At 38.7% G+C, this 15,652-nt stretch overlaps 1 protein-coding gene across 2 annotated transcripts in view; it reads left to right on the top strand.

Moving 5' to 3' along the window:
• Positions 1-15,652, top strand: part of amd1 (adenosylmethionine decarboxylase 1) — a 70,187-nt gene that overhangs the window by 41,930 nt on the left and 12,605 nt on the right. For both annotated transcript variants that reach the window (XR_007934529.1, XM_051925249.1), the window contains exons 2-3: positions 570-656; positions 14,721-14,847. Coding sequence is in view for 1 of the 2 variants with exons in the window: in XM_051925249.1 (XP_051781209.1) it covers positions 570-656; positions 14,721-14,847 (214 nt within the window). In the remaining variant the exon portion in view is untranslated. The remainder of the gene's footprint in view (positions 1-569; positions 657-14,720; positions 14,848-15,652) is intronic.

Raw genomic sequence — 15,652 nt, 5'->3', positions numbered from 1 at the left:
TGTATTACAAATGACCAGTCATAGACAACTATACATTATCAGAATGCTCTGCACCTCAGCTATCCAATGGTAATGAGCCTGTCACTCTGTGCGTGGCTCAACATAGTTGGGATATTTGTTACAAGCAGACTCAGTGTTTGCCTTGGGGTTTACACATGTAAATTGCATATTTTAATAAAGAAAGAGAGCAGACAACATGAAAATGTATGATTTATTTGAAAGAAGACACCTTTGGTGATGTAAAAACACCATTTATTGCTTTTGATGGAAGTTGTTTACAGCATCATGCACTAACGACTTTGGAATCTGGCACGAAACACCTTGATCATCCATCCATCCATCCATTTTCCAACCCGCTGAATCCGAACACAGGGCCACGGGGGTCTGCTGGAGCCAATCCCAGCCAACACAGGGCACAAGGCAGGGAACCAATCCTGGGCAGGGTGCCAACCCACCGCAGCACCTTGATCATACCTGGTTAATTTGATGTAAAATACAGAATTGTTTTCGCTACAGACATGGTTAATGTGAATCCCATTTAATAAAATACTTTTGTTCTTTTCTCTTAGGTTTGAGTGGGACAAACTTTTGGAGAATGTGCATTGTTTGATCATAAGTGTGACAAAGACTGACAAGCAGGAAGCTTATATACTCAGGTGTGTATTTAACATGGTAAACTGCAACTCTGTTTTTCTAATTTGTATCACTGGGTATTACATATGATGATCTTTAAACGTTTGTTAACGGGTTGTAAGGTTGCTCTGGATTTTTATTTCAAAAATTCAGTTAAGTTATTCTGTGGGTATATAATACATGGGTAATCACAAATACAATCCAATTTCCAAAAAAGTTGGACAGGTTGTAAAATGGCAAAAAAAAAAACCAAATCACTTATTTGTAAATGCTCTTTTACCTACATTAAATTGAAACAGTACAAAGACAAGATATGTAATGTTTAAATAAAAGCTCATTCTAAATGTGATGCCTGGAATATGTTGCGCAAAATTTGGGACAGAAGTGTTTACCTCTGTGCTGCATCACCTTTCCTTTAAATAACATTCAGTGATTATTAGGTCTTGATAACAATACTGGTGAAATATTACAATACTTAATACCAATCTCATTCTCCACTTTTTAAATTAAAAAGGATAATGTGGTGCCTTTTTCTGTACTATAACATAAAATACCATACATAAATACTATTGGTTATATATCAATCAAATAGTTGTCCAGCTGTCATTTAAGTAAACTGGTAATGGCATTTATAAATATCAAATTATGATGCAAGATTGGAGTTTAATTTGTGATGGACAATCAGGGTTCTTCTGATGTGACAACAAATTGAGGGGAAGTTGCAATCAAGAATTTAGTATAGGATCTATCTTACTAAACCACAGTTAATATATGCATGGCGGACGCACCGATGCACATGCGCACTGCAGCCTTGGCGCCTGCCCCAGAGTCAAACTCCACGGCTTTCCAAAACGCAGTGGCTTCCCAGAGTCAGTAAATGGCGCCTGAACAACACAACCTCTGAGCGCCCAAACAACACCACCTGTACAGTCAAACGCAGCAGCTTCCCAAAACACGGCAGATTCCCAGTCAGTAGGTGGCGCCCAAACAACACCACCTGTAAACTAGACTTGCTCTAATCCACTGTGCCAGTAATGTAGATCACATAATGGTCATTCAGTTTGGCGCCCGCCCCAGACTGCAGCGACTTCCCAAAACGCGGCGGCTTCCCAGAGTCAGTAGGTGGCGCCCAAATAACACGACGTAATGCGCCATGGCGCCCGCCCCAGAGTCAAACGCAGCGGCTTCCCCAAAACGCAGCGGCTTCCCAGAGTCAGTAGGTGTCGCCCAAACAACACAACCTGTGAGCTACACTTGCTCTAATCCACTGTGCCAGTAATATAGATCACATAACGGTCACAGACTCTAACCCAGCGGCTTCCCAGACTCAGTGGCTGGCACACGAACACCACAACCTGTAAACTAAACTTGCTGTGCTCCACTCTGCCAGCAGTCGGTGTCAGCAAAGGCAACGGAATCACATCTCCACAAAACGAAACCGCTTTAGTACAGATATGCTTATGTAATTAAATGACATTTCCCCAGACACACCCACCCTCCATGATATGTCATCCATCCAGATATTGGACGGAACAGAAACTGATTGCCATACTTGGATTTCTGATTCGCTAGCGAATCGCGGGCTTACTTGTTTATTAAGAATATCCTCTTGGAGTACCTTGTGCATCTTACCATGTGCACACTAACTTTATTCTGACATTTTCTCCATAGTAACTGAACAATACTGCTTAAAATGAAAAAGAAAAATGTATATTCTAACATTATATCTGTTCTGTTAAAGTAGTACATTTTAAAATAATTCCTGATACTTTCATTTAAACTCTTTAAAGCTGTTTCTGTAACAAGATGCTTTTAAAATAGGATTTGGTAGAGAATCACTTATTAGGTTTGTAACATTGCAAGATTATCTGTTCTGTTAAAGTAGTACATTTCAAAATAATTCCTAATACTTTCATTTAAACTCTTTAAAGCTGTTTCTGTAACAAAATGCTTTTAAAATAGGATTTGTTAGAGAATCAATTATTAGGTTTGTAACATTGCAAGATTTACATTTTCATCAACTGGTAAAAAAAAAAAAAAAAACTTAACAGAAATATTTAGTTAATAAATAGGAGCACGCTAGAGAGACACACACAGGCGCTCCAGGCTCGCAAAAGAGAGAAGCACGCACACACACAGGCGGGGGAGAGAGCAAGCGAACGAGGGACGCATAAGGTAGAGAAGGCTTGTTTTTGTTTTCAGTTCTATTTACAGTGATCGGTTCATAGCCTGCATTGTTGCAATGTTACTTTTCTTGGTGGTTTATTAAATTACGGATTTTTCAAATGTTCATTTTTTCCCCTGTGCTTAAAACTTAAAAAGTGTTTTTAGCGAGCGGTTCCTAGCACTATAGCGTGAACTATTGCAGTGTTAGTTTTCTCTGTTGTTCAAGGTTTTCTCAGTGCTATTCAATGTTTTTACATTTAGTTTACCATTATGCTGTGCATTCTATGGTATAATTAACTATATTTGTGCTTAAAAACTAAAAAATATATATATTTACATACAGTTCATATGGTCTGGAACGGATTAATTGTATTTACATACAATCCTATGGGAGAAATTGCTTCGGTTCACGACCAACTCGGTTTACGACCAGAGTTTTGGAACGAATTATGGTCGTGAACCGAGGTTCCACTTTATGTCATATTACTAGAGAGGTGTGCTTTGTACATCAAAGCAATGAAACACTAAACAAATTTTATTTTGGTATTAACAAATGGAGTTGCTCATTTCATTGCTGGTGTGCACAAGTCAAACAACCACTTTTCTTGTTTGTTTCTCATGTGAAACTTGCCTTGATTTTTACTTGCCTCCGCTGTTTAGTACTTAAGGTGGGTGGTTTCCTCCTACATTCATATACACATGTAATTTCTGATGCCTTCAAATGGTTGGCTGCACATCTAGATGTCCAATCAGAGAATAAATGCAGAACCTCCTTTCCTTTATTGGGACTGTGGAAGGCCGACAGCTCAGGTCAGCTCCATGCTTCCTAGTTGCTTTCGGGAACCTCTAAAACCCAGAGGACACACTCAGTCAACAAGGGGCTGGTGCAAAAATGCCCGGTGCTCCTCATAAAATCAATCAAAGGTGTTCAAAATTGCATTAACTTTCAATAGATAATAATCCATAAGATCAAAGGATCAAAAAGGTTAAAATCCAAGTAAATAGATCTAGTAAAAACAAGGTTGTAATCACAGCTGGAATCTATCTGTCTATTTAAAATAAACACAAGCCCTCACCACCGTTCTCTAAAATCTGGCATCTTCTCATCTTATCCCAACAGGACCTTACAGCATGAGGAGATGCCCTTCAACAGGTGCTGTCATCCATCAATCCTGTCTGTTGGCATCCATACGACTCTGCCCTGTGCCCCACTCACATTCCCCTCAGCTAGTCCGTTACCTTCTAAAGGGGAACATTGCAAAATGGGGCTGCACCTGCTCCTCTTTGTGCTTAATTGGAGCACCCTTTTGTCAACCCTACATTCACGTGCAAGCCTGCTGCTCACTTCCTCGGGTCATACTTCCGACCACCTGCCTCCTCTCTTTAACATCACAGTCTCTTCATCATCCTGTCTCTCACTTCTTTCTTAACCTCCACAATGGGGCTCCGCCCCCTGCTCGCTTCGCTTGCCTACCCCCGGCGTTTTGAACCTGTGCCCACCGGGCAGCCAGCCGTAGGTTGCTTTTGTATTGGCCTCTCTTTCAACCTCATGTAGCATGTTTATAGATTTAGCTAATGGGTGATTGTTTATGACCTTAGTGACGTTTCTCATTATAAGCTCCGTGCATTGTTTGTTTTCAGGAAGGTTCATTCGTTGATAGATTGCGTCATCTGGATCTAAGATGTATATTTCTGCAAATTTGCGTTCGTGATTTGTTTCAGGGTGCATTGTTCTAATGCGATGTAATATTTGTCCACATACGCGAAAGCAGTATGGGCCATTGCCAGCTGGTGGCCTGATATTTACTCCGGTAGATGCAAAAGGAAATGAACTATTGTAGGATTTAATGCAGTTAATATTTTACTTTCAGGTACATCGTTAGTTAGAAGCTTCTGTAGATATTCAGGATATTCATGTAAAGGAGGCAGTCTAACTTGACCCTTTTGACAACAACGTGTAAACTCATTAGTTGTATTGCCAGTTGTTTCTTCAGGGAAGTTAAGTGAATGACGATGATTGCAAATGACATTCATTAATTCCAATGAATTTTCATTAATAGTGGACTCATTATAGAACGCGTTGTCAGCCAATTGGCGGCGTCTACGTTCATTGTATCTGTCCATTTGGGCTCGTTTCTGTACCTGTGTTAGTCGAGCTTTTCGTTTTTGGAGCCGAGACAGTTTTTCTTACGCAGTTAAAGAAGCGCGTTGTAGGCGCCTACGTTTATTGTTTTTTTTCATGCGGGCTAGTCTTTGTGGTCCCGTTACTCGAGCCGTATCGTTTTGCAGCCATGATCATGAATTCATGACTTGTCTGTTCTTTATCGTTAGTAATATGGGTAAGTAATAAGGATGATCGCACTTACTGTTAATAGGGAGCGTTTTCTGTGGTTGTACGGTTAATAGTGCATCACTGTAATGAGATTTACCTATGCTGTATAGTTTGTACGTGTTCAGATGACGTATGTTTAATACGGAGGTGTTGCGCCTGTGTTATCTGTGGTTGTCCTGTTAATATTGCATCACTGTAATGTGATTTCAATATGTAGTGTAGTCCGGTTTCTGTTGTTTATGTATGACGTCGGGTGTCCGCGTGCGGTTTTTTAGAAGTGCGTGGATTATGCTGTGTAGTGTGTACGTTGATTTCAGATGCGTGTTGTAGGCGAATGCTCCTATCGTAGTATCTGCCGTTTTCCGTACCACAATTCGCTTTCCGTAATATCTCGGGGTTGATGTGTGACCCTTTGTGGACTTCGTAGTCTGTTCCGTTTTACTCTGGTGCGGGGGGGGTGACTCCTCTTTTTCCGTACCATCTCGGGCTTGATTTGTGAACCTTTGTGGACTCCGTAGTATGTCCCGTTTCACTGTGGAGTGGGGATAATGTGATTCAAATATGTTGTTTTGTCCATATTTGTGGGGTTTCTGTATGATGTCGGGTGTTTGCTTGCGGTTGCTCTTTCGTTTTTGAGCGGTAATCGCTTTCCGTAATATCTTGGGGTTGATGGGTGACCCTTTGTGGACTCTGTAGTCTGTCCCGTTTCACTCAGGGGCGTGGGTCTGACTCCTCTTTTTTGTGTGCTATGGGCGCGTTGCCTCATTTCTTATTTATGTTAGTGTGTCTACTCCATAGTCTGTTCCGTTTCACTCTGGGGCGTGAGTCTGACTCCTCTTTTTTGTGTGCTATGGGCTTTGTGTGGCGCCTGCGTCTGACTCCTCTTTTTTTGTGTGCTATGGGGCGCGTTGCCTCATTTCTTATTTCTGTTAGTGGAGGGGGGCTTTGTGTCTCATTTCTTATTATGTTAGTGTGTGTACTCCGTAGTCTGTCCCGTTTCACTCTGGGGCGTGGGTCTGACTCCTTTTTTTTTGTGTGCTATGGGCGCGTTGCCTCATTTATTTCTGTTAGTGGAGGGGGGCTTTGTGTGGCGCCTGCGCACTATGTCTTTTGCGTCCACGGGCAGGTCCTGCGTCCATATCCGGTTTACCATTCTCGTTAGTAATATGGATTTTCTCTTTGATGTGACTTGACTTTGTCTTTTTGATTATCTTTCTTAGATCGTCTTGATGTTTTTCTTGTTTCTCTGCCATGCAGGCTTCCTTATATACTGCACATTTGGGTTGCAGATGCAGTCCACTGCCTATTCCAAGGTGTGAGTGAGACACTTGCCTGATCTACTTGCATATGCACGTGAATTCATGATCATCCAAGTAACTGAATCAGCACTGGAGCGAGCATTGGCACATGCAGACCCACACCCATTGATTTCTTAGTTTTTTTTTTATTTTCAAGATGTTTTTAATGTGGTGCTGTAGCTCATTGAGTCATTTTCACATGTAATTTTTACTCACACTTTTATCACATTTTTTTGAAGTAACATGTATACTTGCTGTCACAGTGTAGTACGCAATCATTTGTTGTTTAAAAAAAAAAATACTAGTGCCGTTACATTTTTGGCATTAAAGTATCGACTTGCTACCGCAGTTTTGGTTCTTATGACATCCGTACTTCATAGTGCACCACATGTTTTTAAATAGAAGACAGGTCTGAACTGCAGGTGGGTCAGTCAAGTATCTACACTTTGCAACAACATAATTTATTTATATATCACATTTTCATACAAACAGTGTAGCTCAATGTGCTTTACAGGATGAAAAAAAGTTACATGAAATGAAAAATAAGATTAGGCAACAATATAAAAAAATAAGTAACAAAGAAAAATGTAAGATCAATTGCTGGGAGGACAGAATAAACAAAAAAAAACTAAATCTGTTGGGGTTCCAAGGCCAAGAAGACCGCCCAGTCCCTACTGGGCATTCTACCTAACTTAAATGTTCTTAAATCAGTCCTCTTTATTTTCAGGCTTCACTTGATAGTATTTGATGATGTTGGTCTGGTGGATAGCTGGGACACCCGCCTTCAATCCATCAACACAAAGGGCTGAAAGATGCGTTCATCAGGTGGTGGTGCTGGTGTAGATTGCTGAAGAATATGTAATTCTGTGCCCTTTATAGTCTTATCCATCCATCCATTATCCAACCCGCTATATCTTAACTAGAGGGTCACGGGGGTCTGCTGGAGCCAATCCCATCTAACATCAGGGATACTAATTAAAATGTAGCTACAAAAAAGCCATATTAAAAAAAAATGGGGTTTTAGCAGTTTTTTTTAAATGATCCACAGCACTAGCCTGGCAAATTTCTGTCAGTAAATTATTCTAGATTTTGGATGCATAACAGCAAAAGGCCACCTCACAACATTTAAGTTTTGCTCTTGGAATTATAAGTAGATCTCCATTCAAAGATCTAAGGTTCACACTTGGAGTGTAGGGGGATATCATTCCAAAATATAGGACAGAGCAAGATTATTTAAAGCATTGTAAACCATTAATAGTATTTTAAATTCAGTTTTGAACGACACAAGGAACCAATGTAACAACGCTTAAAACTAGTGAGATGTGCTCAGGTTTTATTTTCTTAGTTCTTAAGTCTACCTGCTGCATTCTGCACTAATTGCAACCGATTGTTTTACGTAGTCCTGTCAGGAGTCCATTACAGTAAATTAGTACGTTTAAAATAAAAGCATTTTTCTTGAAAAGTTATAAGAGGTTTAACTTTTTATATTCTTTAAGTGAAAACATACATACCTAGTAATCTGGTTAATATGCGATTTAAAGTTTAGGTCTAAGTCAATAGTTACCCCTAAGTTGTTTACTTCTAGCTTGGGTTTTAAGCCTAAGGGATCAAATTTGTTTCTAAAATCTTCACATATATCCATGTTTGCAATTCATTTAAGACTGTTTTATTCTTATTTAGTTTGAGAAAGTATTTCCAGTCAGAAATAACTGCTAAGACACAGAATCAGACAGTCATGGCCATCAGGTGCTATAGATAAATACTGTGTCATCTGCATAGCTGTGGTAGCTCACCTTGTGCTTTGAGATAATCTGACCTAATGAAAGCATGTAGATTGAAAAAAGTAGCGGACACAGAATAGATCTTGTGGTGCTCTGTGTACAACATCTTGGGTCTCCAAAGTACAGTCACCACAACTAACAGAGTACAGGTGGAGGATTTAAGTTTTGAAATTATTTAACATAGGTTGGGCATATCTGTCCCAGTGAAAGAATATAACCTGCTTAAAAGGGAATGCTGAGAGTCTAATGGATTAACATTGGAGGGATGTACTATGTTATTTCTAGTATCATTTATTTTGTGTTTAAAAAATATAGCAAAAGCCTCAAGTTTCACTAGTAGTTTTTAGAAAGCATTCCATTTATTAAGCTAGTTTTAGAAGACCTTCAATAGTTGACAGTAAAACTCTTAGATTACCAACATTATTTATAATTTTAGAGAAACAGGACTGTCAAGGCGGTTATTTTCATATTCAGTTATTTCAGCCTTCAGTATTTCATAATGGATTCAGTATAGTTTTTTTTTTCCATTTGCGCTCAGCTCTCCGCCATGTTATCTTTTAATCAGATACTCTTTGTGTCCTCCAAGCTATAATAGTGCTGGAGGAATTTGTATGTCTTTTTCGAGGCCACTATATCAGCTGCAGCTCTTGCCTTAGCATAAACATTTTCCGCTTTACTTTTGACACTGTTAGCAATTGAGATAAACACTATAGTCAGACTGATTGTTTAGAATATATTAGCAAACATTGAAGCTGCATATGTATCAAATAACGTTTTTTAACAATACGTTTCTCATTAGTTGTAGTTATCAGTATTTCTACATTAAATAAGTAGGGGGCTTTGCCCCCTTCTTGCCTCACTCACCAACAAGCTTGCGCTACATGCCGGCCACTTCGCATCTCTGCCACTCGCGCTGTGAAGAGGGGGGCTGAACGCACCCCAAGGAGATGCGGTCACTCCTCCGAAACCCCCTCTTAAACGGTGATACAATGGGAAACTTTTTTTTTTTTTTTTTTTTAACCTCCTATTTGCTCGATCAGCTGCTGGCTTGCTGCTGCTGCTGCCATGCCGCATGAGATGCAGATCACGTCAAACATTTAAAAGACTGTACAGCAGCTGTCATTTTGTCTCACTGCCTTGTCTCTCTTCTCTCTCAGACATTCTCTGCTCCTATTGGGGGTCCTGCTTCCGAGGCGAGCCCCTATGAAGAGGAAGATTTTCTATTTTAATTGAGAGACAGAACAGTCCCCTCTAACTAAACATGGAGTTTGATTCACTCCTTAAAGAGACTTACGTTTGTTTAAAGTGTTTGAATAACGTTTCTGTCTCTAAAATCACCTGTGTATCTTTGCAACTCTGTGACCCAAGCATGACAGCATGTGTGGATTTCACTTTCACCAAACAACAAATCTTTTAATTCTCGTGGATACGCCTCATCATTGGGAAGAAACACTACTTTTCCCTGATGGTAACATGAATTAGATGATCTACATATTTCCAACTTAGTTTAAATCCAAACAACATATTCAAACTCTTTCTGCTATTCTGTTATTTCACCGAGTAATAATTTCCATTTGTTTGCACTAATGTGATTTTTACTATCATTTTTTTGAAACTTTCAAATTTTCATACTTCCATTATATCTAACCTGCTGTGCATGTGTATCGCGTCAATGTTTTTGAATTCTTTGCTACGTTCTACTTTGTCATCTACTCTTTGTCTTTTATTTCCGGCCCTGGCTGTGGTTAAATCTCTTGGCACAAAGTCTTGTTTCGCGGGATGTGAAAGTGTATCTCTGAGAAAGTCATGTCTCATCTCTCTGAAAAAGTCTTGTCTTGTCCCAAGATTTTTTGTATATAATAAAGAGCTATGCAAAAATAGTCAGGTATGCCAATATCCATGACCTACCTCACGTCGACTTTTAACTCTTTTGAAATCACTGAATCCAGTATGTGTCCCCCTCCTTTATGTGTGGGGTGCCTTGCATGCCAAGATCGAGAGTGCTATAATAAGTTCATGAGTTCTTTTGCTTTCAGGTCACACTGGTTATCCACATGAAAATTAAAATCGCCTATAATTAGGAACCTGTCATAGTTTGTTATTATAGATACTAAGTGGGAGAATTCCTCAATAAAAGACACATTATATTTAGGAGCTCTATAAACTGCTATTAAGAGAAACTTGGACACACCTTGAATAATAACACACTCGATGAGAAAAAGTTGATTTTTCCTATCACTGATAAGATTAAAGTAAAAAGTCTTTCTGGTTAACACTCTAATTTTAGTAAAGCCCAATGAGAGTGTTGGATTTTTTTATGTAATCTATAATCTGTTAATAGTTCTAATTAACTGCACATCTAAAGGTGAAATGATAAATTACTCGCATTTATACCACTTTGTACAGGTTTTTTAGTTAGGCTACAGTTATTTGTAGTGCAATTACTATGCAAATCAGAAGGTGAACTTGCTACAGAATTACCAAATCCTAGAACCTCTTGAGATTTTTTTGGAGAGCACCTGGGCCCTGAATCTGTTTGGATGCAGACCATCTTGCCTGAAGAAACAATGTCTCTCCCTGAAAAGATGCCTGTTGTCCATGTTTTGTCTCTTGTAGAAGCCTCTCAACCAGTTGTTCAAGGCCAGCAGATGACTGTAGGATTCATCCAACCTTCTAGCCAGAGGCAGGGGGCCCCAAAATGATGATTCTCACAGCTTGGTCCTCTCCTACTTTTCTTGAATTACTGCTCTGAAGTTCACCTTTAGAACCTTCAAATGTCGTTTACGCTTGCATGTAGTATGATGATCCCAACAGACCTGTGCTTGTGTTTCTCGAAAACTGAACTTTCATACACCTGCACCGGTAAAACATGAAACACAAGGTTTCTGCTAAGGGTTTCTGTTGAGGTTGCATTCAGTTAAATCCCCAATAAAAATACATCACCAAATACTACCAGCACGTTGGGGGAGCAGAGAGGGTCAAATCAGTTCAGGATGGTGACACTTGCCTGAGCCCACGATCAACCTTGAACCCCAGCCTGCATTACTGAAACAGCTAGAGTCCCTCGTCATTTTGAGTAGGAGTGGGGGTGAAACTCACCTGGCCCAGTAAGCAAACAGCATGGTGCAGGGTTGATGTTGCTAAAGATCTCAGCTGCTGAAGAGGTCTCTCTTAGCTGGCGAGCTTTCACTACCCTGAGGTGCATCTGTCTGGCTAGGAGTTGCTGAATCTGACTCTCAACAACACGCTGCCTTTCACAGTCGGCCGTTTTGTCTGTGCGCAATGTTTTAGTGTGAATTCTGAGCAAGGCATGGTGTGCAGGTGTTCATAGGGTAAAAACCTTGACCAATTTTTGTAAAGTTGAAAACTGGTTGAGTACTATAAGCACTAGAGAAATTTCCACAGTCAATTTTGCTGAATGGCAAACCAAAAATCAGCCCTCAGTCTGATCAGTGTGTTTTGTGAAATCAAACCATACTTTAAGAAACGCGGAAATAAGTAATAGAGCCTAGCTGTGGTGAACCACCAGAGCTCCATAAATTCAGCTAAAGTCAAATTTGATTGACAGTTATCCCGCCCCCTAAATACATTCACAGTGCCTCTGGTCTGCAGTAGCCCTTTTCGAGCTCCACTCCACATTCACATTTTTGATGACTACTTAAGTAAACCAAGTGACATAAAACATGTAATCTAATTGGCTGCTCAGCTGAGCACCTGAATTGTGGTTTGTGTCAAGTGCAGAAGAAATATATGTGCTTTGCTGCTTTTTTATGAAGAATTACTTCATTGTAATGAGTTTTGTAGGTAAAATAAACTTTGCTATAATGAGTTTCTTAACATATATTTAGTTATATAGAAAATTGGCCAGAACAAAAAAAAAAATTCATTAATGAGGATTTTGTTAAAAAAAACAGTTTGTAACAGAATTTGTCCATTGTAATATGAGACTGAATTGGAATTGTGTACTGAAGGACAATCCCTGCATGCAGAGTGAGATTGCATGTCAGTTTCATCCTTGGCATTATGCATTATTGCCCTTGAAACATAAGAGGCTGTCGAGGTATAGGTATGAATATGAAATTGAGGCTGTATAGGTATGAATACGAAATTGAATGATAGTTGGGTCAGTCCTGTCCCTGTTGACAAATACACCTGCCATGGAGCATTTTCAGTCACCCATGGGGGTATAACTGACCTGAAGCATCACAGTGCAGGTGCTACCCATGTCCAAGCAGCTATACAGCAGATGACACGGAGAGCTCGATTCCTACTACCTCACTGGCACGCCCCCCAATGCAGACATGGTATGTGGTGTGTGTTTAATTGTATGTTACCTAATGTAGGCTACATTTTAACCTACATTATTTCATATTATATTGGTGCCAATGAAACTAGGCAATAATTGGTGTAACTTGGTCATGCTGACATTTAAATCCATTTGGACTGAAGGTTGAGATTTATGTTTAATTCATAAATGATGCATTCTATGACAATGTAAAACTTGAAACATTAAATAAAAAAAACCCTATCAGGTAAATATCTAGACGTTTTTTTCCATTTATTCTTTGTTATTTATCAGCCTAATCTATACATTTTTTCAATCTAATTAATTTCTTGTCCTCTCAGGTAACAGCTGTGGAGCTGACTTGTCTGTATCACACAGTTGAGCACAAACCTGAGCTATAACTGTACTGATTATGCACAAAAGCTGAACCGTGATTTGATGTATCTGTTTTTTTTAACATTTAATTATTTGTGTAATTGTTTTGTTTTATAGAAAAACATTGATATGCATGATGGGAATATGATAAATTGAGTTTAATATGCAGTTGAACTAAAAATCATAATTCTTCGATTAATCGGGATTACATTTTCTTAATCAAGTAGCAGCCCTAATATAATATAAATATTGTAAAAGCGGCCTAGTAGGCAGGCCAGGATAGGCAGGGAAAAGGTTGCATTGCCAACTGGCCTATCCTATGTTGTCAAAATAGACAAAGGAAAAATAGTCACACAGGCTAACAAAGTGTTACAGGGGCTCTTCAAAGAACCAGAAATGAAATAACTGATTTTAGCCATTGTGAGATGGAGCTCTGTCCTCCCAAGACTAGGGTCCAAATAAGATGTCTCTTTCCAGGAGTGGCAGCCTATTTTTCCATCATCTGGACTGAAAAGGGTGGGGCTTGTCGAGTTGTTTTTCTGTGCTACGGCAAAAGGATAAGAGACTGTTAGCATCAGCACCCCCTCTCATCCTGAGGTGAAAGTGCTTGCCTCTGCAGAAACAGGACCGCAGGTGCACATGTGTGACAATATACTGTATGGATAATATAGACTTCCACCATACTAGTAAAATCCCAAGTCTGAACCCATGTTGACTAATCACTACCACGCCCATTATGTGATACGCAATCTTTTCCTTATTTCCTTCATTTAATTTGACCTTGATGCCTGTTAGGTTTACTGGCCTATAGTTGCTCAGATTTACCTAATCACCCTTTTTATACATAAGGACAATAAAGCTACCAGTCATTCGAAATTTTCCCAGGGTGCAAAAATTTCCAAAAAATTACATGTCAAGGAGTTTAATCAGGAGCTTCTTTAAACACTCAAATATAAATGTTATGTCCTGGCAGCTTGTTTGACTTTTGACCTTTTTCATCTAAGCAGCACTTCTCTTTCTACAATTTCCAAACATCTCAGTACCTCGTTGACAGTCCCATCACTGCTAGGTGATAATCACCTTCTTTGCATTTGAAAACCTTTTTCAACCTATCAAACCTATTTTAATCATTGCTCTGTTAAGCCCTATGGTTAACACTAACTTTGTATTATATACCTTTTTTTTCTTCTTTACAGCATATTTTTGATCTTCTAATTTTGTGGGGTTTTCTTTAGTCTATTTACTCTTTCTGAATTTAAGGATGAACTTGACATTTGATATATTTAAAACTTAGTTTTACCTGCTTCTCAACAGTCTCCACTTTAAAAACGTATCCCAGTTTTATCTCTTTTTAGACTTTCGCCACGTGCAGAAAATTTGCTCAACTAATGTGGAACTTAATTTTAGTTTTGTATGTGTGCTCTGCCAAAATACTGTAATAATGTGTTCTTTTAGGGTTGGTAAATCCTAATGGTTCAATCATCCCTTCTCTTCTGAATTGTATCCTGATTATTACAAAATGCAAACTATAGCCTGTCTTTTAAGTAACTATCTTAAAAACCTCTGCTGTTGAAATTTACTATTGCAAGGTTAGTCCTGTTAATTGGGCAATTATTTCTCCTATTGACCTGTAATACATCACTGATCTTGATTTCTTAATATCAAGATGTGTATTGAAACTGTTATCTGCAATTTGGTCCTTGAAAGTTGAGTGAAAGTAAAAAATGTCATTTGTGCTTATCCTAAACTTTGTTTTCAGAATAAGGAGCACTTTTCATTCTAATATTTTGTGATGATTTTTTTAAAAATATATACATATATTCTAATGTGATTTTATTTTTAATTTTAAGTGAGAGTAGCATGTTTGTCTCCAAGAGACGTTTCATTTTGAAGACCTGTGGTACCACCCTCTTGCTTCAAGCACTGGTTCCTTTGTTAGAGCTTGCCCGGGGCTACTGTGGATTTGACACAATTGAGGTAACTGAACTACATTTTCTGTATGATTTGCATGGTGAACTTACTGAGTTTTAGTTTTCAACGTTTGTAAGGTTTTGTTAGGAAAAAATATTACCAGTTTAGCAGAGTAAATACAACCTAATCTACCAGAACCTCATCTATTTAGTCTGAAACAGAGTGAATTAAAGTATTTGACTTAATATTATATACAGTATATCAAGCTTTTAGGACTTTGGAGAGAACTGCCAATTCTGTGAATAGGTTATTTTCAATACAATGCCTGAACAGAAGTATTGTCAAACTGAATAGTTCCACTAAGTGGCAATTATTGACTGAGAGGACAGTTTCTATTGGTAACAAATGCCCTTTATAATTTAACAACTGCTTTGATAAAAAGTGACCTGTAAATTATATGTGTTAAAAAAAGAACACAAGGGAAACAATCAAGCACCTAATCTTACAAAAGTTGTTATTTCACTGTTGCTAGGTACCCCTGTAGTGATTCTAATTTTGCAGCTAATATTTCCAAGCTATTGTTAAAGACTGGAAGAGGCAGTTATATAGCTCTATGTTGTAGACTGAAATTCCCCTTAAAGATTTATTAAACGAATGGTAATATGGTATAATTTATTTATAATTGATTGAACGGTAATATCTAAACATCTCGGTAAAATGAAGGTCTGTTAGTGTCTTAAGGAATGACTGGCACAGCACACATACATTACATATCCATATAAAACCTCATCGATAAATTGTTGCTTGTTGAAAGTAAAACTTTGTGGGAAGTATTTTGGTGAATGTGTGAATGTCTGTTCCACAGCATGGT

Source organism: Erpetoichthys calabaricus, chromosome 3, assembly GCF_900747795.2.
Source record: "Erpetoichthys calabaricus chromosome 3, fErpCal1.3, whole genome shotgun sequence".
Taxonomy (NCBI): Eukaryota; Metazoa; Chordata; class Cladistia; order Polypteriformes; family Polypteridae; genus Erpetoichthys; species Erpetoichthys calabaricus.
The sequence above is the reverse complement of the archived record's forward strand: the minus strand, read 5'-3'. Positions and strand labels throughout refer to the sequence as shown.